This window comes from Cucurbita pepo, chromosome LG10, assembly GCF_002806865.2.
Source record: "Cucurbita pepo subsp. pepo cultivar mu-cu-16 chromosome LG10, ASM280686v2, whole genome shotgun sequence".
NCBI lineage: Eukaryota > Viridiplantae > Streptophyta > Magnoliopsida > Cucurbitales > Cucurbitaceae > Cucurbita > Cucurbita pepo.
In genome coordinates, this window is record NC_036647.1 from 1,642,237 (window position 1) to 1,667,096 (window position 24,860).

General features: G+C 36.8%; 6 protein-coding genes across 9 annotated transcripts; 3 read left to right on the top strand and 3 right to left on the bottom strand.

The window, feature by feature from the left end:
* Positions 1 to 606: 606 nt before the first annotated feature.
* LOC111804410 (zinc finger A20 and AN1 domain-containing stress-associated protein 6-like) lies at positions 607 to 2,112 on the top strand. Of its 2 annotated transcripts, none has more exons than XM_023689205.1 (2): positions 607 to 770; positions 1,161 to 2,112. In XM_023689205.1, exon 2 carries the CDS (start codon positions 1,259 to 1,261, stop codon positions 1,775 to 1,777), a length of 519 nt encoding a protein of 172 aa, XP_023544973.1. In that variant the 5' UTR covers positions 607 to 770; positions 1,161 to 1,258; the 3' UTR covers positions 1,778 to 2,112. The 2 variants fall into 2 exon arrangements, with proteins under 2 accessions (XP_023544973.1, XP_023544974.1); XM_023689206.1 differs by lacking the exon at positions 607 to 770 and adding an exon at positions 777 to 868.
* A 2,459-nt stretch (positions 2,113 to 4,571) lies between these two features.
* Positions 4,572 to 6,807, top strand: LOC111804134 (probable purple acid phosphatase 20). The gene is made up of 5 exons (XM_023688832.1): positions 4,572 to 4,752; positions 5,359 to 5,650; positions 5,722 to 6,296; positions 6,377 to 6,465; positions 6,546 to 6,807. The coding sequence occupies exons 1-5, from the start codon at positions 4,585 to 4,587 to the stop codon at positions 6,727 to 6,729; spliced, it is 1,308 nt and encodes a 435-aa protein (XP_023544600.1). The 5' UTR covers positions 4,572 to 4,584; the 3' UTR covers positions 6,730 to 6,807.
* A 2,015-nt stretch (positions 6,808 to 8,822) lies between these two features.
* On the bottom strand, positions 8,823 to 9,724 carry LOC111804434 (protein TERMINAL FLOWER 1-like). The gene is made up of 4 exons (XM_023689239.1): positions 9,506 to 9,724; positions 9,373 to 9,434; positions 9,169 to 9,209; positions 8,823 to 9,071 (listed from the first exon to the last, which is right to left on the bottom strand). The coding sequence occupies exons 1-4, from the start codon at positions 9,722 to 9,724 to the stop codon at positions 8,854 to 8,856; spliced, it is 540 nt and encodes a 179-aa protein (XP_023545007.1). The 3' UTR covers positions 8,823 to 8,853.
* Positions 9,725 to 10,732: 1,008 nt separating this feature from the next.
* On the bottom strand, positions 10,733 to 11,526 carry LOC111804451 (germin-like protein subfamily 3 member 2). The gene has a single exon (XM_023689258.1). It carries the CDS (start codon positions 11,505 to 11,507, stop codon positions 10,863 to 10,865), a length of 645 nt encoding a protein of 214 aa, XP_023545026.1. The 5' UTR covers positions 11,508 to 11,526; the 3' UTR covers positions 10,733 to 10,862.
* Positions 11,527 to 14,601: 3,075 nt separating this feature from the next.
* Positions 14,602 to 16,934, bottom strand: LOC111804273 (F-box/LRR-repeat protein At1g67190-like). The gene is made up of 2 exons (XM_023689015.1): positions 16,737 to 16,934; positions 14,602 to 16,312 (listed from the first exon to the last, which is right to left on the bottom strand). The coding sequence occupies exon 2, from the start codon at positions 16,170 to 16,172 to the stop codon at positions 14,925 to 14,927; it is 1,248 nt and encodes a 415-aa protein (XP_023544783.1). The 5' UTR covers positions 16,173 to 16,312; positions 16,737 to 16,934; the 3' UTR covers positions 14,602 to 14,924.
* A 546-nt stretch (positions 16,935 to 17,480) lies between these two features.
* LOC111804377 (cell division protein FtsZ homolog 2-1, chloroplastic-like) lies at positions 17,481 to 24,658 on the top strand. 3 transcript variants are annotated; one of them, XM_023689155.1, is made up of 8 exons: positions 17,481 to 17,605; positions 20,149 to 20,804; positions 20,930 to 21,229; positions 21,550 to 21,640; positions 22,788 to 22,912; positions 23,667 to 23,759; positions 24,039 to 24,104; positions 24,227 to 24,658. In XM_023689155.1, the coding sequence occupies exons 2-8, from the start codon at positions 20,169 to 20,171 to the stop codon at positions 24,356 to 24,358; spliced, it is 1,443 nt and encodes a 480-aa protein (XP_023544923.1). In that variant the 5' UTR covers positions 17,481 to 17,605; positions 20,149 to 20,168; the 3' UTR covers positions 24,359 to 24,658. The 3 variants fall into 3 exon arrangements, with proteins under 3 accessions (XP_023544923.1, XP_023544922.1, XP_023544921.1); XM_023689154.1 differs by lacking the exon at positions 17,481 to 17,605 and adding an exon at positions 19,620 to 19,780; XM_023689153.1 differs by lacking the exon at positions 17,481 to 17,605 and adding an exon at positions 19,622 to 19,803.
* Positions 24,659 to 24,860: the final 202 nt, after the last annotated feature.

A 24,860-nucleotide genomic window follows, 5' to 3' on the forward strand; every position in this document is an offset into this window, starting at 1 on the left:
CTAAACCAAAAGTTAAAATAATTTTTACTAGGGGTAATGGAAGCTTCTAATTTTCAATTTTTTCTTCATAAAAAATATATTTTTTAATTTTATGACCACACAAATATTTAATTGTCAAAATTGTTATAGTTAATGCTACGTGATTTATATAAAGACATAAACGAAATTATTGACTAAACTCATAGAACAATTGACGATGTAAATCATACTAAAATGAATACTTTTATTGATTATTGTAATTTATATCTAAATTATATTATTGAAAATGTGTTTATCGATTAACCATAAATATTATAATAAAATACACAATTTTTCCTTTTTTTTATACTTTCTTTGAATAATTTTTTATTTTGAATTGATTTTAAATGGAAAAATTATTAGTTTTGGTATGTGATTTTAATTAGAGAAGATATTTAGAGTGGATATTTAGGGGTTAAAATTGTAAATTCGTCCAATATTTCACGGTCTTTGTCTCGTCATCGTCGTGGTATATTGGGCTGGCTAGACTTCCATTTCGGCTGCTTCCAGCCTGGCTTTCCCGATTTTTATTTCTTACTTTTTTTTATTTTTTATTTTTTATTTTAAAAAAAAAGATGTCTAATTATTTTTATTTTGTCCGGTTTCGTTGTTTCTACTTCTCCCTCTCTCCCTCTTTCCCCTAATTTCATTTTCTCTGACCTCTTTTGTAGATTCTTCATTGTTAAGATTCTTCTTCCTTTTTTATCTTCAATCCGTTTCGAAGAAAACCCTCAATCCCCTTCGCTTTTCAGGTACACTTTCTTCCCACGTTGCTGTTCGTTTCATTTTTTCCGATTTCTTTAGTTTCTGTTCTGGTTTATGATGTTGTATGTTGGATGATAAAGTTTAGGTAAATTTTGAATCGGCTGAATTCGAGAATCTGTTCATTTCTAGGGTGTATAGAAATGAGATTTCTATGATTTTATTGATTCTTAGAATCTTCTTCATGTGATTCCTTCCTCCCTGTTTGTTTCTATTGTTCTCGACGACCGAACGGCTACGCTAATCGATCTTATTGATCTACTCGGTTTTCTGATGATTCTGATTATATGATCGTAACCTCCGTTGGTGTGAACGAACGTTTGATTTCGATTTTTTTTTTTCGTTCTGGATTTGCTAATTTTAGGGCTTACTTTTTCCAGATCTGTAAAACGCGGTCGGAAACTGCGAAATCCGATCTCGTAGAGGTGGAGATTTTCCGCTGTAAATCCGAAAGCGCGAGGTTGTGAAGAAGAAAAGCATGGCGGAAGAGCACCGATGCCAAGCACCTGAAGGCCACCGTCTCTGCGCCAATAATTGCGGCTTCTTCGGTAGCCCAGCTACCATGGATCTCTGCTCCAAATGTTACAGAGACATCCGCCTTAAAGAACAAGAACAAGCCTCCACCAAATCCACCATCGAAGCCGCTCTCTCGGCCTCATCATCTCCTTCACCCTCCTCTTCCTCAATCGATCCTCCTCCCGTTCCTCCTGTTGTCGCCGAGTCCTCGCCGGACGCCACCACAGAACTGACCATCCCCGCCCTTGCGGCGGTCGGATCTGAGGCTACGAACCAACCGAACCCGAACCCGAACCGTTGTTCATCGTGCCGTAAGAAGGTGGGTTTGACCGGGTTCAGATGCAGATGCGGAACTACCTTCTGTGGGGCTCATAGGTACCCGGAGAAACACGGGTGCACCTTCGATTTCAAGTCAATCGGAAGGGAGGAGATCGCTAGAGCGAACCCCATCGTCAAAGCCGATAAACTGGAGAGGATTTGATCGATTTCTTAGGCCCTTACAACTCTACGACGTGACGATTGAGAGCAAATTTCTCGCTGGCAGAATATCCAATCACCTCTCCCGCCGTCGAGCTCTCTCTCAGCTGTTCCCGTTCACCGTCGCACTCGATGATGAAGATGCTGCTGCTCTCTCCTCCTCTATCTCTCTCGCTACGATATAAAAATAAGTGTGGAAGATGGGTTTTTTTGTAAAAAAAGGTTTTCAGTTTTTTTTTTCCCTTTTGGTTTGAGAATTGAAAGTATTGATCTTTACTTCCATTGAATGGTGTTCGTCTTTCTTCTCTGCAGAAATCCATCGAGCTTCGAACTTCATAGCATATATTTCTCATTTTAGAACATAAAACCAACGCTAAATTAGAAATTCTGAGGGGGTCTGATCAATTGAAGTGACTGAGCTTCTTTGATCATTGATGGGTTTAGTTTGCCTAATGTTTTATCATTATCTCGAGAGTTGCAAATGTCCCCGTGTGTTCGTAATTGCCAACCAATATTCATCTTCAGGGTTCTGAAGCATTGGTGCAGGTCGCAATCACACCTTTTTTTTTTTTTTTTTTTTTGGNTATGGTTAAGTCCTTATCCCGTTCTTAGAAGAAAGATGTCAAGTTTACTCGGGCAACTCGGGCAACTTCGGCTTTAAGTCCTTGCCTCGTTTTTTATAAGAAAGATTTAGAAAACAAAAGGAACTTTATATGACTACAAACAAAAGATAACACATTACTTTATATGACTACAAACAAAGTGCAACACATTACATAACTAGTCGTATCTTCTTATATTAGCCGAAACGTTATATACTTAGAAAATACAATAAAGAAACTATACATTATGAAGATCATAAAAACAGTAATAATAAAAATTTTGTATGCAACCAACATGTTTTCGATAAACATGACCGTCACATTAACCTTCCAATGTATTTAGCCCTTTGCATTACTATACGTTGGTGAATCGATAGCCACACTTCTCTCCATGTCAATATTGCCATGGATTTCTTTCCATTGGTCCACCACATCACTTGCGAATGTGTCGGCCAGCAAGTTTGTCATCTCACCCAAACAAAAAAAAAGAATGATAATTGGGTTTGAGGGACGTCATCAATTTGCTACGTGTCACTTTAATTGTTGTTTAGCATGCCACATCATATGCTTGCATCATCACCACAATTATGCAACACGCATCTTGATAGACAACCCATCAATTGAACTAAGAAAACCCTTTTATAAAGGACCAAATATGCCTCAAGGATTAAACTACTAACTTAGCCTATTTTAATTATTATTTTTAACATTTAACATTAATTTTCAAATATATCAATGGGTTAGTTAGTAAATAATTATATAAAAAATATAATTTTAAATTAATTAAAAATATTAAACATTTACTAATACTATTTTAATATTGTTTATTTAACTATTTTTTAAAAAATCTTTAATTCTCTTTGACGCCAACTTCTCGATCAAATATGAAAGTGGGTAAAGCTTTGGTAGAAGTTGGCCACTTCTTCTACATTTTTAGGGACTTGCACGAATTAATCGAAACCGAACTCTTTTCATTGAATCCAAATATGCTATAGTTGAGGGTAGGCCATTTAGATTTTGCAACTTCAATACTCATTTTTGGTGCCGTAAGGGATAACCAATTCTAACGTGTCAGATTAACCCACTCACTTAATGTATAGCTTCCCAACAAATAAACTGTTCATTTTTTTCCCGATTGGGTTTAGGGTTGCCATACCTTAATGGAATACTAATGAAACAAGCAAAAAATAATAATAATAATAATAATAATAATAATAATTAATTAAAAAATATATATATACAAGTTGATTGACCACTTATGGGCTGTTACTAAAATGAAGATACTTTTAAACTTCCTTTTTAGATACTAAAATGAAGATACTTTTAAACTTCCTTTTTAGATCAGGAGTATTTTTTAAAATTTAAAAAAAAGCTTTTGAAGTAATAATAAAATTTTTAAAAATGTAAAGTATGAACTGGGTTTGGTTGCAGAACAGACCACTTATGGGCGGTCGAACATTTCATCTCTTCCGTTGACTAATTTGGCACACAGAAACTGACTTTGCGAGCCAATAAATTTTGTACCAAATAAAAATACATTCTAATTAAATGTCCTATATTTGATGACTTAAATTAAGTCGATAATTTTATTATATTAATAATATAGATCAATTCTATATTAAATAATCTCTTAAAAAAATATATGAACGAGAACAAAATCCGTCTAAACTTTTAAAAGTAATTCAAGATAATGAAATAATACAGTCAGTATAAATATAAATGTTAAATCTGAATTATATAACTCAATTAATTAAAATATATATTATTAATTAAGTAATAAGAGAATCGAATTAATATGGCACGTATGACTAGAGTATCTAGTTTCCATGCCATTCTTGTACAATCAATTTAATGTCATTAAATACATACTAATATGGAAGCAGTCGAAAATATAAATGATTTTAAAGTCAAAGTTCAGACATTATAACTTTCAACTTCCACCCGTTAAAGATTGACACGGATGAAATTTTCTCGTGATTTTATTTTTAATTTGAGATAATATTGAATAAATATGGTATGGTAGTTGTTTGGTGTGGTGTAGAACTCTTACCAATTATAAGATTGAATATGCTCGTATCGGAATTATACGGGACCTGCCTCGAATGAGACGAAAATAAAATCGAAATGAAAGATCTTCGTCGTTTTCATATAAAAACCCTTCGACGTTATACAAAATCCATCATTCAAAAACTGCTCTGTTTATTCTAAAATGACGGATTCGCAGAGGAAAACGCCGTCGTATACGGCGGCGTTAACTATCGCCGCCATCGCCTTCGCTTCTCTGTTTTGTTCTGTTTTGTCTTATCAGCGGCCGCCACCTCGCCCGAATGTAATCGTTCCTCGCCGTCTAGATCTCGAATCCGACGCTCCAGAACAGGTATTTATTTTCTTCTTTGGACCTCATTTTTTGTGTCGTTAAATTAAGAGGGAGGGGAAAACAGTAAGACATTTGTTTGGAGAGATGAAGAGAAGGGTATAAAAGGAATTTTAAAAAATGTTACTTTGGATTGGAGAAATAATATTTCAAAATATTAGATTACCAACCAAACAACTAAAGTTCCAATAACTGTTCTTCGTGTTCTTGAACTCATATATTTATCGCACGTTTAAAATTTAAAACATTAAATTTGTTTTAAATAATTAAAAACATGTTTTTGAATGATTTTGAGTAAATTCGATTTCATTTGGTGGCACTCGTTACTCTCTCCAATCAATGTGGGACCTTACAATCTATCTATTAAAATATTTAATATTAAATTATAGTTAGTCATATATGTCATATTTGATATTTTATTAGAAGACAAATATCTCACCATAACTAAATAGATAACATTCTCACAACCCCTTTCGAGGCAGAGTGTTCTCGCTGGCACACCATTCAATGCTTGGATCTGATACAATTTGTAACAGCTAAAATCCACTGTTAACGGATATGGTTGGCTCGACCCAATGTAGAGTTAAAAGCATCTTAAAAACTTTTCAGGTACATATATCGCTTGTGGGGGCTGATAAAATGAGGATAACATGGATTACTGAGGACTCTGCACCAGCTTTGGTGGAATATGGCACATCCCCTGGAGTTTACGCCAACGCTGTAAATGGAACTACTTCTTCATACAAATATACACTATATAGATCTGGTGACATTCATGAAGTAACCATCGGTCCTCTCAACCCCGACACGACTTATTACTATCGATGCAGCTCGAACTCGGCCAAGACGTTCAGTTTCAAAACCCCTCCGGCTAAGCTCCCCATTAAATTTGCTGTCGTTGGTACGTAACTAATGTGAATTTTGTTATATGATATCTCTGTATGATGAAATTTACACGTATGTTCTTGGTAGGTGATCTTGGTCAGACGGAATGGACCAAGACAACTCTTGAACATGTAGCCAAATCAGCCTATGATGTGCTGATACTACCCGGTGACTTGGCGTATGCCGATTTCGTGCAGCCTCTATGGGACTCGTTCGGCAGGCTTGTCGAGCCATTGGCTAGCCAAAGGCCATGGATGGTGACTCAAGGAAACCATGAAGTAGAGCACATACCAGTGGTTCATCCTGAGCCTTTCACAGCATACAATGCAAGATGGCACATGCCTTTCGAGCAAAGCTCGTCGACGTCCAATCTTTACTATTCATTCGACACGGCGGGCGTGCACGTTATCATGTTGGGATCTTATACCGATTTCGACACGGATTCAGCTCAGTACAAATGGCTTGAAGCGGATTTGAAAAAGATTGATCGCTCAAAAACACCATGGATTGTGGTGCTTATTCATGCTCCATGGTATAACTCCAACACTGCTCACCAGGGAGAGAAACAGTCTGATGGCATGAAGGCTTCCATGGAAGCTTTGCTCTATCAAGCTCGTGTCGATGTTGTGTTTGCTGGACATGTCCATGCGTACGAGCGCTTCGTAAGTTTCTCTAACAATCATACCATTATTTGTAAGAATTCAATATGTCGTACGTCCTTTTGATCATTTTGCTATTGCAGACTCGTGTTTATGATGGGAAAGCTAACAATTGCGCTCCGGTATATATCAATATCGGGGACGGTGGCAACCGTGAAGGCCTTGCGAAAAAGTAATACTATGTTCAAACACACAACGACGTTTGACTCAAAAGTTTAAGTGGATGGTTACAATAAATTTAATCTTTTGTAGGTACATCGATCCAAAGCCAACGATTTCAATATTCAGGGAAGCGAGCTTCGGACATGGCCAGTTTGAGGTGTCGGACGCGACACATGCACAGTGGACATGGCACAGGAACGACGACGATGTAGCTGTCGTTGGCGATTCGTTCTCGTTTACAAGCCTCTCTTCTGACCCTGCTTGTAGAATATGAATTCTTTATAAATCCTCTTATCAAGCAACCAATTAATATTGAAAATAAAGAGAACAAAAGGAATATATTTTCGGTTTATATAACTTTACACATGTAAGACATGACACATTTCATCACGATCGATATTTACTAATTACCTAAAAGAAAATAAAGTTTCGAGGACATAAATATCCAAAGTGAAGGGACGTAGTAATAGAGTCATGCCCCTCATGAGATATAGGCATGTCTAAAATTATACACGAATTTTCGAGATATCGAGAAACAAGTCAAGTCAATAAAAACGCCAATAATAGACATATGTCATCAACCCTTAGAGCATTTTGTTTTATTCTTTTTACCATGGAATCGAGAACAAAGAGGAATCATTCAATGAGATTGCGGCATTAGACGTAGATTGAGAAAGTACCTCAAATCTATATTCGATGGTTAATCGATAGTCATATTATGAAGGGGTCGTTGAATAATTTTTCGAGATACGGAAGACGGGATTGATAGGTGAGGGTGGTAAAGATGAAATGAATAATAGAGAAGGAAGGTAAAAGAGGTTAAAAGAAAGAGTGAGACAAGTGGTTGATGAGAAAGTAGAAAAAGAGTACCAAACTGACCAAACAGGCTAAGGCGATAAGAGGGGTTGAAAGGATGGAAGGGCGATGGATGGGATAGCAATGGCACATGTCTAAGCCCCTTTTCAGCGTCTGTGTGCGCCTGTGCCTGTGCCTTCGCCTTTGCCTGTGCCTTTGGCGTTGCTTTTAGATGAAAACTCCAACCATTCATACATTTCAAAGACAATAACAACTGCTTAGACTTCGGCACGTCAAAAAGTTACTGCAGATTATACGTCTCACCATTAACGCATCCCCAAGTCCCCATTAACTTATAATTCTTACGCCCTTCTTTCATTCCTTCCCTTAATTTCTCTTTTGCTTCACCATTAACTTATAAGAGTTCTCTCAGTCTACCGCTAGTTGAGATTGTTCGCTTTGATCCGTTATGTATCGTCGTTAACTTCACTATTTTAAAACGCGGATGTTAGGGATAAATTTCCACACTTTTATAAGGCATGACTTCTGCGATCTCACAATCCACCTTTGCCAGCAGCCTCGCTAGCACACTAATGTCTGGATTTGTTAGCATTTGTAACCGCCCAAGTCCATCGCTAGCAAATATTGTCTGTTTTGACTCGTATTGCTGTCAGCCTCACAGTTTTAAAACGCGGAGAAGTTTCCACACCATTGTAAAGAATGTTTCTGGGATCTCACAATCCATAAATGCTGCTAGGATCTAACAATCTACCCCTTTTGGAGGCTCGGGAGAGAAGTTTTCACACAAGGTTTCACAATCCAGAAATGCTCCTGGGATCTCACAATCTACCCCTCTTGGAGCATGTGGGAGAAGTTTTTATGCAAGAAATGCTTCTGAGATCTCACCATCCACGAATGCTTCCGAGACTCACAATCCACCCCCTCTTTGGGGGGCACGCCGCCTGGTGTTTGACTATGATAACATTTGTAATAGCAAAAACTCACTGCTAGCATATATTGTCTACTTTGGTTTATTACGTATCGCCATCAGCCTACATATGGAGAGGTTTCCACACCGTTATAAAAATATTTTGTTCCCTTCCCCAACCAATATGGTATTCAACACTAAAAATCTTAAAATTCTCATTCGTTAGGGCAAACTAGCTATACTTCTTTCGGTCTAATTCTCGAAATTAGACTAAAAATATTAGGTTAACGTGCATTTGGATGATGCAAAAATCCAAATTTAAATCTAAATACAAACTAACTCAATTATATATGAAAGAGTAAATGCATAACTTTTTGTTTTCATGAATGCATTATTTAGTTTGTTATCTAGGTCTTGTGTTAAGCGTTACATCAAAGAGTACAAAGAGATTCTCTTGCATGATTCAAACCATCCACTGTTCTTCTCAACTCTTACCCTTTTCTAACACTCCCTCTCATGTTTGCATGAACCAAAATTTATGTAAAAAACATAATTTTTTCGAAACATCCGATAAAATTGGAAGGATAGAGATTTAACTTAGGTTGTTGTAACACAAATCAACTGAAATTTGGTTTTATAAAAGAAACAACATAAGAACAATTGTTATTATTCTATCTATCGCCTTCTTGCAGCAGTTTCTCTCTGTGCATTGAAATAAACAACAGCCACAGGAAGACCCAAATCATTCTCAGCTGAAAATCTTCGAGTGTTGAAACGATCCCTTGAAGATGGAGGGTTGAGTGAACGACGCCGTTTTTGTTTGAACAGAACAAACACAAACCTGTGAATTCCTATTGTCGGCTTTGGAATTTCATAGCTCATTAATTCCTTTCCTGTCTCACCCAAAAAAAGAAAAAGAAAAGAACCCATCAAATCTCTTCATTTCATTCCCTTTTAATGAATGATAACCAAAGGAAATAACCCTATTACCAAAAGTAGCATCCGTAGTTCCTGGAATGTCAGTCACCAACCTGAAAAAAAAAAAAAAAGAACAAGAATTTGGTCACCATTTCGAATTTTGTTAGATACCCTTTTTAAAAAATCCATTTTTGGAAATGGGTTTTCAAGAAAGTTATGTTTTTTGCAACTCTAGTCCTCAAAGAATGATATTATTGCAGATTGTAGCTGAAATACCAGTGAAGGTGTTCCCTCATGTATGGATCACTAGGGCCAGGGACATCCGGGTCAACCATGATCTAAGCAAGAACAACAACAAAAAAGGGTCAAATTTAGAAAGAAGAAGGGGTAAAAGGAATTTTAAGGTTACCAGAGTGAAGAAGGATCTCATGTCTTCTCCTTGAATGACAACCCTGGGCTTGAAGGAGAGGGAAGAAGGGAAGAATTCATGGCCGTTGAGGACTTGCTTGTTGCTGAAAGTGGCACACATTTTAATGGTTGGGATGAAGGGATCCACCACATCTCCGATCACTCTTCCCAGAACCAGAGGCTGCTCGGCCATTTTTGTTGCCATTTGAGAGCGAGGCATGGAGTAAAGGGTCTTTTCCTTTTCCTTTTAGTTTTGTTTGAGGTTAGATAAGACAGTTTCTTTATGCAAACATGGTTTCCAAGAACACTCCTTTATTTATAACTTCTTCACTTAACTGGAAAAAGTTTCCTTCCCATTACAACTCTGCCAGTCCCTTTTTTATATATATATATTCTTTATGTTCCCTTCTTAGCTAGTATTTGACATGTGATACATTAACCTCCATTTTTTATTTTGTGCGTAATAGATTTCAACCGAACAAATATGGGTTCAAAGAGTATGTTTTAGATCTTTTTAAATGTTCGTTGGCGACTTGAGTATTGGACCTTAGATTAAGTGCGTATTTTAAGTTTTGTTCGAGGAAGAGCATATGAGAGGGATGTTTTGTAAGAACGTAGAAATTTGGACGTGAGAACATCTTTGGTATATGAGACGTACCTGTATTTATTATTGAATTTATTAAGATGCTTTACCTTCTTAAATAGAAATTATCAATTAATTTTTTTAAATATATATTTACATACAAAAATGAGAAAAAAATTCATCCATTAAAACTAGATGTAGATACAAAAATACTGTGAGATTTCACATTAGTTACAGAGTGAAACGAAATATTATTTATAAGAGTAGAAACTTTTGTCTAAAAGATGCATTTTAAAATTGTGAGGTTGGCGATGATATGTAACGAGTCAAACAAACAATATATACTAGTAGTGTGGTATCAAACCCACACACCACGTGGTGTGTCAGGATGTTGGTCCCTAAAGGGATGGATTGTGAGTTGGGGTGAATTGTGAGATTCCACGTAGGTTGGAGAGGGGAACATTTGGAGATAGGTTGTGAGATCTCACGTCGGTTAGAGTTAGAGGGGAACAAAACATTTTTTATAAGAGTGTAGAAACCTCATACGGGGAACAAACCTCACTGGCAGCGTGCCCGAAGAAGTTGGCCCCTAAGGAAGGTGGATTGTGAGATCTCACGGACATTTTTCATAATGACTCAGCAACCTTGGAGAGATGAACAAACCTTGAAACTTTTTTTATAAGGGCGTACAAACCTCTGACGTTACAAAACTCAGATTTGTCCATTGATTAGGACTTGAAAAAAAAAAAAAAAAACAGAACAGAACAGAGAATTCTCAAGATTCGAACCGTCTCCTCATCCTCCTAAGCTCATTAGAACTCAAACCAAAAGCCTTCTCCAAAAGCTCCTCTTTAATCCCAGACCCAAATATGGCCGACGCCATTCTCTGAGTCCCCGGATTTTGACTATTAAAACACCCAAAAACCCTCGCCATTCCCTTCCCCACGTTCATCTGAAAGTGCACCAGCCCCTTCGGAATCACCATCACTTCCCCTTCTCCGATCACCTTCGCGTACACCCGGTTCGCCGAGTCAACAAATCCGGCGTACACCCTCCCCTGAACCACGTACACCATCTCCGCTGCTCGTGGGTGCACGTGCGGCGGATTTATGGCCCCCTCCTTGAAATCCGCGTGTACGAACGACATTCCCAGCGTGTTCAATCCCGGGAAAAGAGATGGGTTTGCCGCTACCGATGCGAACCCACTTTCCGAGAAGGGTCCGGCGGATTTTCCGCCGGAGAAGACGAAGTCGTCGGCGGTGACGGCGGTTGAATTCTTACATGGAAGGTCGTCTTTTTTTGTGGATTTGGGATTTGGGATGCAGAAATCTTGGAGTGGGTCGGGATCTGAGGCCACGACGGTTGTGAGAATTAGGTGAAATGCGAAGATGGGTATGAGGATTTTGAGACACATTTTCATTTGAATTGCGAGAGATCAAATTCTCTGATTTTGATGATTCCAAGAATCTGGGGTTTGTGGGTTTATATAGAATAATGGATAGACTTGATTTTGAGTAAATGGGATGCAAAGTTCACTCACAATGTTCTTACTAATTATTATTTTTATTTTTCATTTTTTAACTGTTTCACATGAACATAATTCATCGATAATTAACATATATTTGATATTCTAGAGTAATGTTTGTAAAAATTTTCTAGTTAGATAATTGTGAAAAGAAAATCTTATGAAATCCCGAATAGAGGGGAAGATGATGAATTAAAGTGGGGAAAAAGATATAAAAAGTTGATGTATAAGATGTGTTTTATGTTTAATTATATAACTTTTTCATATAGAAAATTTAATTTATTAATGATAGTTGTAAAAATGGCTAATACGCCATGATTGTATCCCATTGAATCGTGGTGCATGCTTGATTGCTCTTAAATTCAGCGGCCAACCACTATTTTTGCTTGAATCTTAAGGCATAAGGATGGTGCAAGAATGATTATATTTGTGGGGATTTGTAATGTGGGGTTATTATTACTCATATTTCTATATATGTTCGTAATCATGCAACGTATCACAAGTAAAAACAAGAGAGTTTAGATCGAACAACGGTGTTGAAGAAAAATATCGTATTATTGAAAAAATTAAACTCCAACGGCAACCTAAAATGAAAGGGATCCCACCACCTCAAAATTCTCAGTCACACACCACCTCAAAATTCTCAGTCACACTGTCTATGGCAGATTGATGAACGTCGGAAGCACATCACAATGTAGTTGGTGATGTTTACTTTCATATGTAATGGAAATGAAATTTAGATGTTCAGAGGAATGTGTTTTTTATATTTCCAATTAATTTAAAATACATTTTGTAAAGATGTTCTTTATTCAGTTTTTTTTTTCCCCAAATTTATTTAATTATTATATTTTTATACTTGAAAAAGCACAAGGGTTTAGTGTTTAAAATGGTGAGCTTAAGAATTTATGCACGTCAAGTGGAGGATTCGATGGATAAGGGTTTGGATTCTGAAGGGAAGTCATAAAGAACCGAAAAAACTCATATTTCAGATCAATCAGGATGCTTTTGGGATCAATTTTTGCAGTGGAAAAAATCTGGAAAACATAGTGCGATCCACAAAAGAGAGTGACAAGTAAAATGAAAGAAAAGAGAGAAGAGAGGCATAGAATCTGGCATATGGGAATCCAAACATTTAGAGAGAGAGAGAGAGAGAGAGAGAGAGAGAGAGAGAGTGAGGGAGGGAGGAAGACAATAAATACCCCATAGTTGATTTCCATTCGAGAGTTTGCGTGAGATCCCACCTCGGTTGGAGAGGATAACAAGCATTCCTTGTACGGGTGTAGAAACCTCTCTCTAATGGATGTGTTTTAGAACTTTGAGGAAAAAACTGAAAGAGGACAATAGAGCTTGGGCCATTACAAATGATATCGGAGCCAGACATTGGGCGGTGTGCCAACGAGGACGTTAGCCCCAAGGGGGTGGGGAAATTGAGAGATCCCACATCGGTAGGAAAGGGGAACGAAACATTCCTTATGAGTGTTGAAATCTCTCCCCAGTGGACGCATTTTAAAACCTTGAGGAAAAGCCCTAAAAGAACTAATGAGCTTAAGCTATTACAATTTGGTAAACACAATCAATCATAATTGGGTAACGATCAACAATGGTTCGTTTCCATTCCCCAATTTCAATTGCAGGGAGATAAACAAAAACTAAAGTAGCTGTAAAACACCAGAGACAGAAGTAAAATCATGAGGACAAAGAACGTTTTCATGGCATTATCATTTAAGGGAAAGAAAAAGAACAAACAAAATGAAAAAATGGGCAAAGATTCCATGCCAATGCTCCTTGTATATCAAAGGATAGGTTTATCAGAGTGCTAACCTTGCAGCTTGGAAGATTGAAGTCCCTTGATAGTGCTGCTCTCAGTTTTGGTAGAAAGTACCCTCACGGATGCTCGTGCTCAAATTCAACAGCTGAAGATAAGGGTTTACATAAACCAGTAATTAAAACATGTTCCTGATTTAGATAAGGGTTTACATAAATGCACATGATTTGTCAATGCTATTTGGTTAAAGAGTTCAGGGGACTTGGAAAAATATACAAAATCAGAGAACATAGATTATGAATCCTAGGAAGTCTCTAAAAAATGATTCTGTGGAAAAAGAAAATAAAAGTTCGTCATTTGTCAACAAGGACTGCAATTGACAATTGCTCAAAGTAATGAATGCTTGTAAAGAAACACAAAGGATNGGGAGGAAGACAATAAATACCCCATAGTTGATTTCCATTCGAGAGTTTGCGTGAGATCCCACCTCGGTTGGAGAGGATAACAAGCATTCCTTGTACGGGTGTAGAAACCTCTCTCTAATGGATGTGTTTTAGAACTTTGAGGAAAAAACTGAAAGAGGACAATAGAGCTTGGGCCATTACAAATGATATCGGAGCCAGACATTGGGCGGTGTGCCAACGAGGACGTTAGCCCCAAGGGGGTGGGGAAATTGAGAGATCCCACATCGGTAGGAAAGGGGAACGAAACATTCCTTATGAGTGTTGAAATCTCTCCCCAGTGGACGCATTTTAAAACCTTGAGGAAAAGCCCTAAAAGAACTAATGAGCTTAAGCTATTACAATTTGGTAAACACAATCAATCATAATTGGGTAACGATCAACAATGGTTCGTTTCCATTCCCCAATTTCAATTGCAGGGAGATAAACAAAAACTAAAGTAGCTGTAAAACACCAGAGACAGAAGTAAAATCATGAGGACAAAGAACGTTTTCATGGCATTATCATTTAAGGGAAAGAAAAAGAACAAACAAAATGAAAAAATGGGCAAAGATTCCATGCCAATGCTCCTTGTATATCAAAGGATAGGTTTATCAGAGTGCTAACCTTGCAGCTTGGAAGATTGAAGTCCCTTGATAGTGCTGCTCTCAGTTTTGGTAGAAAGTACCCTCACGGATGCTCGTGCTCAAATTCAACAGCTGAAGATAAGGGTTTACATAAACCAGTAATTAAAACATGTTCCTGATTTAGATAAGGGTTTACATAAATGCACATGATTTGTCAATGCTATTTGGTTAAAGAGTTCAGGGGACTTGGAAAAATATACAAAATCAGAGAACATAGATTATGAATCCTAGGAAGTCTCTAAAAAATGATTCTGTGGAAAAAGAAAATAAAAGTTCGTCATTTGTCAACAAGGACTGCAATTGACAATTGCTCAAAGTAATGAATGCTTGTAAAGAAACACAAAGGATTTCAGAATTGACAATGGAACAAGTAGGATCGTCAGAATCCTCATGGGGTGGGGTGGATATAATCTCATTCTCATACGACCCTCGAGTCGATTTCGAGACATCCATGAACTTTCTATTCGTATTCAAACTGAACGTCTACGTGCGCATACTTTCTCATCAACTGGACAACGGAGAAAGTGAAGTTCGCTAAAGTTTGGCATTCTTCATGGGTTTTGACCTCAGAAACAACCCCACATATGATCAACTTCTTCAAATTGGGGCACCTTCCTAGAAGTTTCCCCATCCATTCAGAGAAAAATTCGCTAACTACACTCCATCCAAGCTCAAGCACTACCACATTCAGCAAATGAGATGACCCCTGCAAGCTATGCTGAAGGGTTCCATCTTTCAAATCATAACATAGTGATAGATGGCTTAGCCGAGGAAAACACATACAAATAGTCTCTAAATCCACTACCTCGTCGTCGTCATCAAATACAACACCCCAAAGCCGAAGCTTCCTTAACTTCGATGACTTCGAGATCATGTGGTAGAATTTTGGCCACATAATTGTGAAGTTGCAGACATCTACAACCTCGAGATTTTCCGTGTTCTCACCAATGTCAAGATGGATAACACTAACATCATCAATCCTTAGAACTCTCAAAGCTCCCTTGCTAACTACTTCAAACAGCTCAAGGGTACAATCTTTTAAATGCATTGCTTCAAGGGTATCAGCCTCCAATATAAACTTGTCCAAACTGATTGCTTCAACATATATATCTTTCAATGAAGAACTGCTAACTTCCATATCAGACATAGCAATGTCCGGACTGATCAGAGCCAATTTCTCGAGTTTAGGACAAGTGGTCAAAAGAAGGCTCAAATCCAATGTAGAGACACTGACATGACTAAGTGAAAGAGATTTTAAGCAAGGGAACTTCTGATAGCTGGGTTCGACCCCTGTTATAGAGTTATGAGCCAATGCCAGCACTTCAAGCTTCTGTCGACCACATTTCTCAATAATATTAAAGATCGGGGTTGTCTTCACATTATAGTGCAGTTGGCGCAAAGTATCCCTGGTATACATGAGCCAAGCCATCACGGGTGCAGCAGAGAATTCATCAACTTCATCCATTGAAATTGCTAAATGTTGCAGCGCAGTTGTCTGAAATATTGTTTGAGTTATAAGAATTTCCAATCTGCTGGTTGAGAGTTCATGATAGACAGGCCAATCATGAGAATCAAAAGAGAGGGTGTGAAGGTGATTGCGCCAAGCCTCTCTCCATTTCTTGCAAGTTGCCGAAGCAATCACTGCATCTCGGGCACCTCTGAGCTGGGAAAGTATGTTTCCGATCACTTCAACAGGAAGATGCTCCATTTCCGATAAAGTAAGCACAGATGAAGCAATTACTTCCAGAAATTTACACACAACATCAAATTACAGTACCCAAAACCATGAATACACACCCAATTACAGGATTTTAACTAAAGTCGGCCTGTGTTCATCATCTGTACCATCTGCAGCAGTTAATAAGAAGAAGAGAACGAATAAACACGGGTTTTCGTATCGCCAAAATCAATCAAATTGACATAAGTAATTCAAGACAACTTCCCAATGAAGTACTGGATCTGAAAACAGAACAAAAAAGAAATTATCTACAAAAACAAATTCTCACATCTAAAGTCTTAATGAAATCTATAATCAAGGGTTTTACTAAAACAATAATGCTCACTCAAAATCCCCCGAATTCCAATCTGTATAGGAAATCGGATCGTCAACAAACAGAAACAAACAAATTAACGCAACCAGATTGAAGGAGTTAGAACAGGTCGAACCACCAATCTAATTCTCTATACAAGTATCGAAGCGTTAATCTATGAACTGAAATACGTAAACATAATAAAAAGAAGAGTCAAATCCTGAATAGGTGACTTGGCTTACTCGATACTGAGACGAAAATAGTCTCGATCGAACTGGAACACGGCGGCCATAGCAATTCGCCGGCGAAACGAGGAATTAGGGATTAGATGGGAGTTAAAACATATGGAAATCGAACAAAGATAAGATCGGAATCGGAACTTCGCGTTCCATTGCTTGAGAAAAAGGAAGCGATGGAAAGAAATAAAAAAAAAATAAAATAAATAAATAAATATTATAATAATGAAAATAATAAAAGTTGGGAGTGGGAATTTGTTTTCAAACATTGACCAATGCTATGCTCTAAACCCTATAATCCTTTTCTCATATATTTACCTTTTATTTTTTTTTATTTTTCATATTATATTTTTACTAATTAAAAAAAATCCTAAATTTATTAATTTAATAAAATCAATTTCACAAAACTCCCCAAAAAAAAAAAAAAAAAAAAAAAAAAAAAAAAAANTATATATATAAAATTAAAATTATAAGCTTCTCAAAGACCATTAAGATTTCAAGTTTGCATACAATATATTTTTAATATGTTAAAAAAAAATTAATTCAATTTATTTCTAATAAAATTCTAAAGAAATTAAAAAAAAAAAATCAAATAATTAAAGAAAAATTATAAAATAAAAAACCCCTAAAAATGTGAAAATTGACACCATTAATAAATAATAAATAAAAATAAAAATAAAAAAAGCCCGGCAGGACTATACTTTTCCCTCCATTTTTCAATTATCTGGCTCGCTGTATCAAGAATGGCGCCAAATCCCATTCTCGGCGAGGATTTTCCAAGCTACTGACCGGAAAAGACACGCTTCTTCTTCAAAGCGTCGAGGATGTGCGTCCGGGGAGTGCATACCTTTGTCGTCTGTGGCTGATGAACGACGGTGATTACTTATTACTCCGATGATCTTTTTCATTTTCTTGCAATAATCTTTGATTTCATTTCAATCCCTAAGCTATATCGGAAATATTTCGTCTCGGTATCTGCTTTATTCTATTCGCTCTTATCGGCCTAATCTTGAGATCACTGACCTTGTTTGGCCTGTTTGGTTGCTGAGAAATCGTCGGAAACGATGGAAAGAAATCCGTTCTTGAAAACCCTAATGCGTCTGATTCGTAATCCGAAGTGACGGTTTATATTTTCAGGACTTTCTGAGTTTTTCATAATAGATAGATAGGTTTCCGCATTTTTCTGCATAGATGCATAATTTTTTATTCCCTCAGCTTTGCTCTTCCTTTCATTACTTTGCTTCCTTTTACTCGAAGGAGCTTAAAAAGAATTTATAGTTTCAAGTATGAACAAAGACTACAATTGCATTGCTTGCTTTATGAATCGTTTTCTTTTCTTGATACGATGAAAAATGATAAAGATCGGATGAAAGAGTGTAAGAAGTTATTATTCTTTAACTCTGTCTACTCATATTTTTCGCTTCCATTTTGTCCTCCTGGAGATGCAAAATCATAGTGTTATCTTTGTTAGATGCTCGAACTCTTTGATAGATGTTATATATCGTGTACATCATGTATGTTTGATCTGTTGTACATTTTCATTTACTAGAGGAGGAGTATCCAAAAGGAGATCCCTTAATAAAATTCTATTATAGCCTTCCCGAGCAACCTCCTTTAACTGAGGCTCGACTTCTTTTCTGGAGTCCTCACCTTTATTTTGTACTTGAGTCAATTTGACTACACCTTGAGACTTACTCACAATTTCTTTATTCGACATTTGAGGATTCTATTGATATGATTAAGTTAAGGGCATGACTCTGATACCATGTTAGGGATCACGATCTCCATAATGATATGATATTGTACACATTGAGCATAAACTCTCGTGCCTTTGCTTGGGCTCCCCCCAAAAGGCTTCATACCAATCAGATGTATTCCTTATTTATAAATTCAGGACCATTTCCTAAATTAATAGAACTCCTTCCCAACCATCTTCAACCATATGAGATGAGATATGAGTTGAAACGGGGCATTTGAGCATTTGGAGGTTTCCTCTGCTAGAAGTATATGACATAAGATGATCCCAAAAGGTGTAATTTTACCATTGCAAACACATTTGAGTACCAGATGTACTTTGACAACATCTGGCATGGGAGAGAGGTGGGGAAAGCGATTGATGAAGCAAGATTGGGAAAGAAATTACTGAAACCGTTGCTGAATTTTCCTACCCTGTCCTTTGAAATGAAATCAAACCCATAAACCATTCAAATTACTCTATATCTGGGAACTAAGCGGCAGCTGAGAAAGCCTCAAGGCTTTTAAAAGATGATCGACGCTTGTTTTTGTTATAACTTTGGCTTTGGACTGTTGTAGCCTTTTGGTGGATCGAATCCCTTTTGTGAAGTATAGCTCAAGATATTAATTACTATTACAAAAATTGTTGGGTTGATCATCCATTCTCATCATTACAACATTTGACTCTTCACATGTTGATAATATAGCTACTTGCATTGGGAAGGAAGGACTCTATGATATGATAGTTTTGAAGACATTTCAAATATCTATAAAATCTTTAAATTTATCTAATTTTTGTAAACAGTACTTAATTAATTATAATCCACCTTCATTAAAAATGTATTTATTTAACCATATACATATAATTCATTTTTTTATGATCTTTTTGTTTCTTAATAAAAAAATTTAACCTCAATGTACCATTCACTACAAAATTAAGAGCAAAATGGATATGTATTAAAAAGTTTAGGGTAAAATTATTTGGTAAAGATTTTTCCATGTAGCATAGGTAAAGACTATATAGCTTAAATTTCCATGACTAAAATTTAAATTACATGTATAGTCATTGTGACTAAAATTTTTTCATCCAATTTTAAGTTTATGGCATATAGTTTGTAATTTAGTGATTAGTAATTAGTAGAAAAAGATTAGACTGCGGTTGAGCAGAGGCAGCGGGGGTTTAGTTGAACCGAATTGCTATTGTTTGCCCTTGCTCTGCGCAAGAATCAAGATTATTACTCGTTCTGTATCTCTTCGGCGGAAAGCTCTCGACCCAATTTGGATTTTGCATCGATAGCGGTCTCCAACTATTATCGGTACTACTGCGAAGCATTTTCAGGTGCCCTTAATGCATTACGCATTTTCCCTTTTCGTTATCTTGCTTTGAAGTTCTGTCTTTTCTCTGCTCTGAGTGTGTTTTCCCTTGTAGCTCGGTTTATTGGCTCTAATTTTCTTCTGCTATTGAATTCGATTGATAATGTGTAATGGGTTTCGAGTTTTCTTCTGTTCTTCAGCTGTGGGGTTGATTAGATACACTTTTGCAAGTCAGAGTTCATTTATTAGTTTCTGCGAAATCTTGATTTCTAGAATTTGTTTTTTGTTACATTTCCCTTAGATTGTCTCTCTGCCACTAATCTTCTGAATTTTAGACCTTTTATGTATCTGAATTTCTTTTCATTTTCAGCTGCATTGATTCAGTGTTAGATGATGGCTAGTTATGTGTCGATGAATTTCTCTCTTACTCGAAACCCTGTTGGAATGCTGTCTGCTCTTGGAGGCAGACTATCTATGGAGCATCAGTCGGGGAAATGTTATATGAAAATGCCCGAGGATAGGAGTGGGTTAGTGGGTATCAATCAAAAATCAAATTTGGCCAAGTCTTCTTCCAATTCTCACAATGTTAGCCATTATCAGAACAGGGATCCATTTATGGAGTTACACCCTGAAATTTCAATGCTAAGAGGCGAGGGAAGCAGTACAATTAATAGCCCAAGAAAGGACAATTTGGGTGGAATTACTTCCGAGAGCTTGGAAGATGCATCCAGTAGTAATTACAATGAGGCAAAGATTAAAGTTATTGGTGTGGGGGGTGGTGGATCAAATGCAGTTAATCGTATGATAGAAAGTTCAATGCAGGGTGTGGAGTTTTGGATTGTTAATACAGATGTTCAAGCGTTGAAAATGTCTCCTGTTTATCCCGAGAACCGTCTACAAATCGGTCTAGAACTTACCAGAGGTCTTGGTGCTGGTGGGAACCCTGAGATTGGTATGAATGCTGCTAACGAAAGTAAAGAAGCTATTGAAGAAGCACTTTATGGATCTGACATGGTTTTTGTCACTGTAAGTTAAGCTTGTTTAGCTCTTAAAAGTATTGTTCTCTTACTATATCATTCAAGTTTGATTATATATATCTGAACTGCGACCTAGCTTCTTTTCTAACTTCAAGATTAACTTCCATGCTTTAGTCTGGAATGGGTGGAGGAACTGGCACTGGAGGGGCTCCTATCATTGCAGGCATTGCAAAGTCAATGGGCATATTGACAGTTGGTATTGTTACTACTCCTTTCTCTTTCGAAGGACGAAAGAGAGCCGTTCAAGCGCAGGAAGGAATTGCAACTTTAAGAGACCAAGTTGATACACTGATAGTTATCCCGAACGATAAGTTACTGACAGCAGTTTCACAGTCTACTCCTGTAACAGAAGCGTTTAATTTGGCTGATGACATACTTCGGCAAGGTGTTCGTGGTATCTCTGATATCATCATGGTATATACAATCCTCAAAAAACTTTGAACTTTAGATTCTCTGTGCTTTTATAGAGCTTTTCTATATGGAGTTCATTTCTTCTATTTAGTGGTTTTGTCTACTGAGAGTATGAAAACCTTTACTTTTAAAATAATTTGTCAAAATTGCGTTATCAAGATCTACTAGGAGATTTTATTGGATATGTAATTCTACTTTTTGAGATAACTTTTCAGTTTGAGGGAAATCAAAACGTCTTTTAGGCATAAATTTATCAGTAGAAGTGATTTATAAACACCCTTTGGGATCTAACTTATGGTTTGTTACTGCATTGCAACAATCAGATACCAGGGCTGGTAAATGTAGATTTTGCTGATGTTCGTGCTATTATGGCAAATGCTGGTTCGTCGTTGATGGGAATAGGAACTGCTACCGGTAACTCTAAGATGCATAATTTTACTGATTTACAAGATTTTATTTCATGTATGATGTCTTGTCCAATTCTTTTTGGTCTCAACTTTGAGCTGCCAAAATTTTCATTTTATCAACGACCTTTAATGTTAAAAACTTATGGAGTTGCTTCATTATTCTTCAACTCTCGTTAGAGAAACTAAACCTTATTTGGATACTTTGAATTCCCACGGTTTCTCCGTATTATCAAAGATCCAAATAGATTGAGTTGGATAGTTGTAACAGCCCAAGCCCACCGCTAGTAGATATTGTCTTATTTGGGCTTTCCCTTTCGAGTTTCCCCTCAAGGTTTTTAAAATGCGTTTGCTAGGTAGAGGTTTCCACACCCTTATAAAGAATGCTTTGTTCTCCTCCCCAACCGAAGTGGGATCTCACAATCCACCCCTCTTCAGAGCCCAGCATCCCTGCTGGCACTCGTTCCCCTCTCCAATCGATGTGGGATCTCACAATAGTATCCTTCCAATGTCCATGGATCTTACCTTTTCTTTTGTTTCTTTAAGGTAGAACATTTCATGGATTAATGTAACGTAGAAGGCACTGAGCTGGAAAAACCAATAGAACAACAAAAATTGCTGCAATTGGTAGATATCATAGAAAAAGATCAAAACTATAAAAGGCCTATTCAAGTAAGACCAAGACGAAGCTATACAACTAATGTTTCCCCACCCCACATCATTCCACTGTCTCTGCTCACATTTGGAAAAAAAAAATCTACTGTTCTTTTCCAATCAAATGTCCCGAAGAATGCATCTAATAGCTTTCAGCATCAAAGAAAGTGGCCTTTGGACATAGTAAAGAAGAAAGCTTGAATAGAATTAGAGAAGGCTATAATATAATATGTGTAACTTGTGTTTGGATTGTCCAAAGGAACGAATTATGAAAACTAAGATTTATAAAAACTAATACGTAGGATAAAAGATAGATATCATAAGTATGAGTTTATGTAACCTGTTTGATAAACAAGCTTGTGTCTTGGGGTAAACCAGCATGATATAACCAAATCCTTCCCTATTGAGATGTTTCTCTCCCTTCCCTTTCTCTCCAAAGTCTAAAATATTTGATCAGCTGCTCTAATATAAACCAATTCTGCCTCTTGTTTACATCGATGCAGGAAAGACAAGGGCAAGAGATGCTGCTTTAAACGCTATCCAATCACCTTTATTAGATATTGGCATAGAAAGGGCCACTGGAATTGTGTGGAACATAACGGGTGGAAGTGATTTGACTTTATATGAGGTGTGGCTCTCTCTGTTCCTCTCACCTGCCTATCACAACCTATTTATGCATCTTTATCTCACTGCTCTTAAAAGTTTAATCACTTATCGTAATTCATAATTTATATACCCGATGTATGTCATATGTTTGACCTACCATGTTTATGACATCGATACAATTCACCATGAACCAAAGTTAGATGTAGTGGCTGGTGATTATTATGATGTTTGAGTTTACTTCTTTCCTCTCGTTACCATTATGGAGTTGTAATTCTTAGCCCACGTCGCGTAAATCCCACCTTACGAATCCTGGAAACTACTCACTTGGAAGTCGTCACTAAAAAAATTCCTGATACAGAAAGGATGACACATATACTTAAGAAAATACCTACAAACATATATGCATGCAATAATTCGTACCAACAAGCCTTCAGATAGTAGTTTATAGATTCATCATGTCAACAACATAAGATAAATTCGCACCCACAAACCAATCTAAGTCTCTTTATATAAAATCTCAAGTATTCTCTCTTCCTAAATCCCAAAACCAACGAAACTTAAGAAACTGAGAATCGAATGTTGAAAATAATAAGACCGAACAGTTCAAAGTTAGAATTGTAAGATTAGAAAATTTTAAATCATTTTAGACACAAACTTTAAAGTTGAGGGACTAAACTTGTAATTTAACCAAAATTCTAACTTGATACGAATCACTGTATTTCTATTATATCATGTAGTGTTTGTTTGTTCTCAAAATTTCTCGTGAATAATCACAGGTGAATGCTGCAGCCGAGGTTATATATGACCTCGTGGATCCAACTGCTAATTTAATATTTGGAGCAGTAATAGATCCTTCACTTAGTGGTCAAGTAAGTTATAAGTTCTACCACAATTCATTTGAAGTTTCATTTGGATTTGATAGTCAGGCATTGATGTGTTGGGTTCATCCACATACTAAAACTGTGCTGAAGTTTTTATTTCTTCCTACCGTCCAAGAAGTGAACCATATGAACTTGAATCCCAACTTTGTGGATATTGACCATAATGATGTCTTTCTTCTTCCATGGTCTGGTCCTATGGATTTGATATAAATGACCATAATGATGATTTAACTAATTAATAAACTACCTCCACCCCTCCATTTTCAGGTTAGTATAACTCTAATTGCTACTGGATTTAAGCGCCAAGAAGAAAGTGAAGGAAGGCCCGTTCAGGTATTGTTGTGTCTGCATAAAATATGGTGTTAAATTCAGTATTCTGGTGTATAGGTCTGTGACAAGATACACGAAAGCATGCTAAAGCTTAAGATGAACCCGTTTCGTTTCTTTTACTATAGGCCAGTCAACTATCACAGGGAGAAAACTATTCAGGAATCAACCGTGGACCTTCCTCTTTCAACGAAGGTAGCTCGTTTGAAATCCCAGAATTCTTGAAGAAGAAAGGTCGGTCACGCTATCCTAGAGCTTAATCACCTTCTTCCCGTTTAGCTCTCCTTTGCCACCGCAACCTTCCTTCCTACGTACATATAATATGCTGCTATAGGTAGTAGTATCTGTATACTGTTGTTCGGTTTCGTTACTCTGTATATTGGTTGAGTAATAAATAGCTCATATTATTTTCAGTCTCTCATCTGTAGTTACAATATGAAATATGTTTGTAGCTGAAGAGCTCGAGTTAGTTGCATTCTCCTTTTGATAAAATTGCTCAACAGTAGTTTCAGCAGAATACTGCAATGGCTGAAGTAAGTAAATGTTCATGGAATTTCCTTAATACGTTGTTGCACGTTGATTAAATATAATTGAATCTTCATTAGTTTCATTCCAAGTATCTTAATTATGTATTCTGTAAAGAGTATTATTATGCACAAGAGTTGTCCATTTTATTTGCTCTGAATAGAGGGATTTCCCATTCTCGAATGGGGAACATTTTTTTTTTGTTAGATAAACATTTTTTTTTTTTTGTTAGATAAA

Excerpts from the sequence above, each read along its gene's own strand:
- LOC111804410 (XM_023689205.1), top strand. The coding sequence starts at position 1,259 with ATGGCGGAAGAGCACCGATGCCAAGCACCTGAAGGCCACCGTCTCTGC.
- LOC111804134 (XM_023688832.1), top strand. The coding sequence starts at position 4,585 with ATGACGGATTCGCAGAGGAAAACGCCGTCGTATACGGCGGCGTTAACT. Across the intron at positions 5,651-5,721 it reads CATTAAATTTGCTGTCGTTG|GTGATCTTGGTCAGACGGAA; the intron begins GTACGTAACTAA and ends TGTTCTTGGTAG. Across the intron at positions 6,466-6,545 it reads CGTGAAGGCCTTGCGAAAAA|GTACATCGATCCAAAGCCAA; the intron begins GTAATACTATGT and ends AATCTTTTGTAG.
- LOC111804434 (XM_023689239.1), bottom strand. The coding sequence starts at position 9,724 with ATGCCTCGCTCTCAAATGGCAACAAAAATGGCCGAGCAGCCTCTGGTT. Across the intron at positions 9,210-9,372 it reads ATGAGGGAACACCTTCACTG|GTTGGTGACTGACATTCCAG; the intron begins GTATTTCAGCTA and ends TTTTTTTTTCAG. Across the intron at positions 9,072-9,168 it reads AACTACGGATGCTACTTTTG|GAAAGGAATTAATGAGCTAT; the intron begins GTAATAGGGTTA and ends TGGGTGAGACAG.
- LOC111804451 (XM_023689258.1), bottom strand. The coding sequence starts at position 11,507 with ATGAAAATGTGTCTCAAAATCCTCATACCCATCTTCGCATTTCACCTA.
- LOC111804273 (XM_023689015.1), bottom strand. The coding sequence starts at position 16,172 with ATGGAGCATCTTCCTGTTGAAGTGATCGGAAACATACTTTCCCAGCTC.
- LOC111804377 (XM_023689155.1), top strand. The coding sequence starts at position 20,169 with ATGATGGCTAGTTATGTGTCGATGAATTTCTCTCTTACTCGAAACCCT. Across the intron at positions 21,641-22,787 it reads GGGAATAGGAACTGCTACCG|GAAAGACAAGGGCAAGAGAT; the intron begins GTAACTCTAAGA and ends ACATCGATGCAG. Across the intron at positions 23,760-24,038 it reads ATCCTTCACTTAGTGGTCAA|GTTAGTATAACTCTAATTGC; the intron begins GTAAGTTATAAG and ends CTCCATTTTCAG.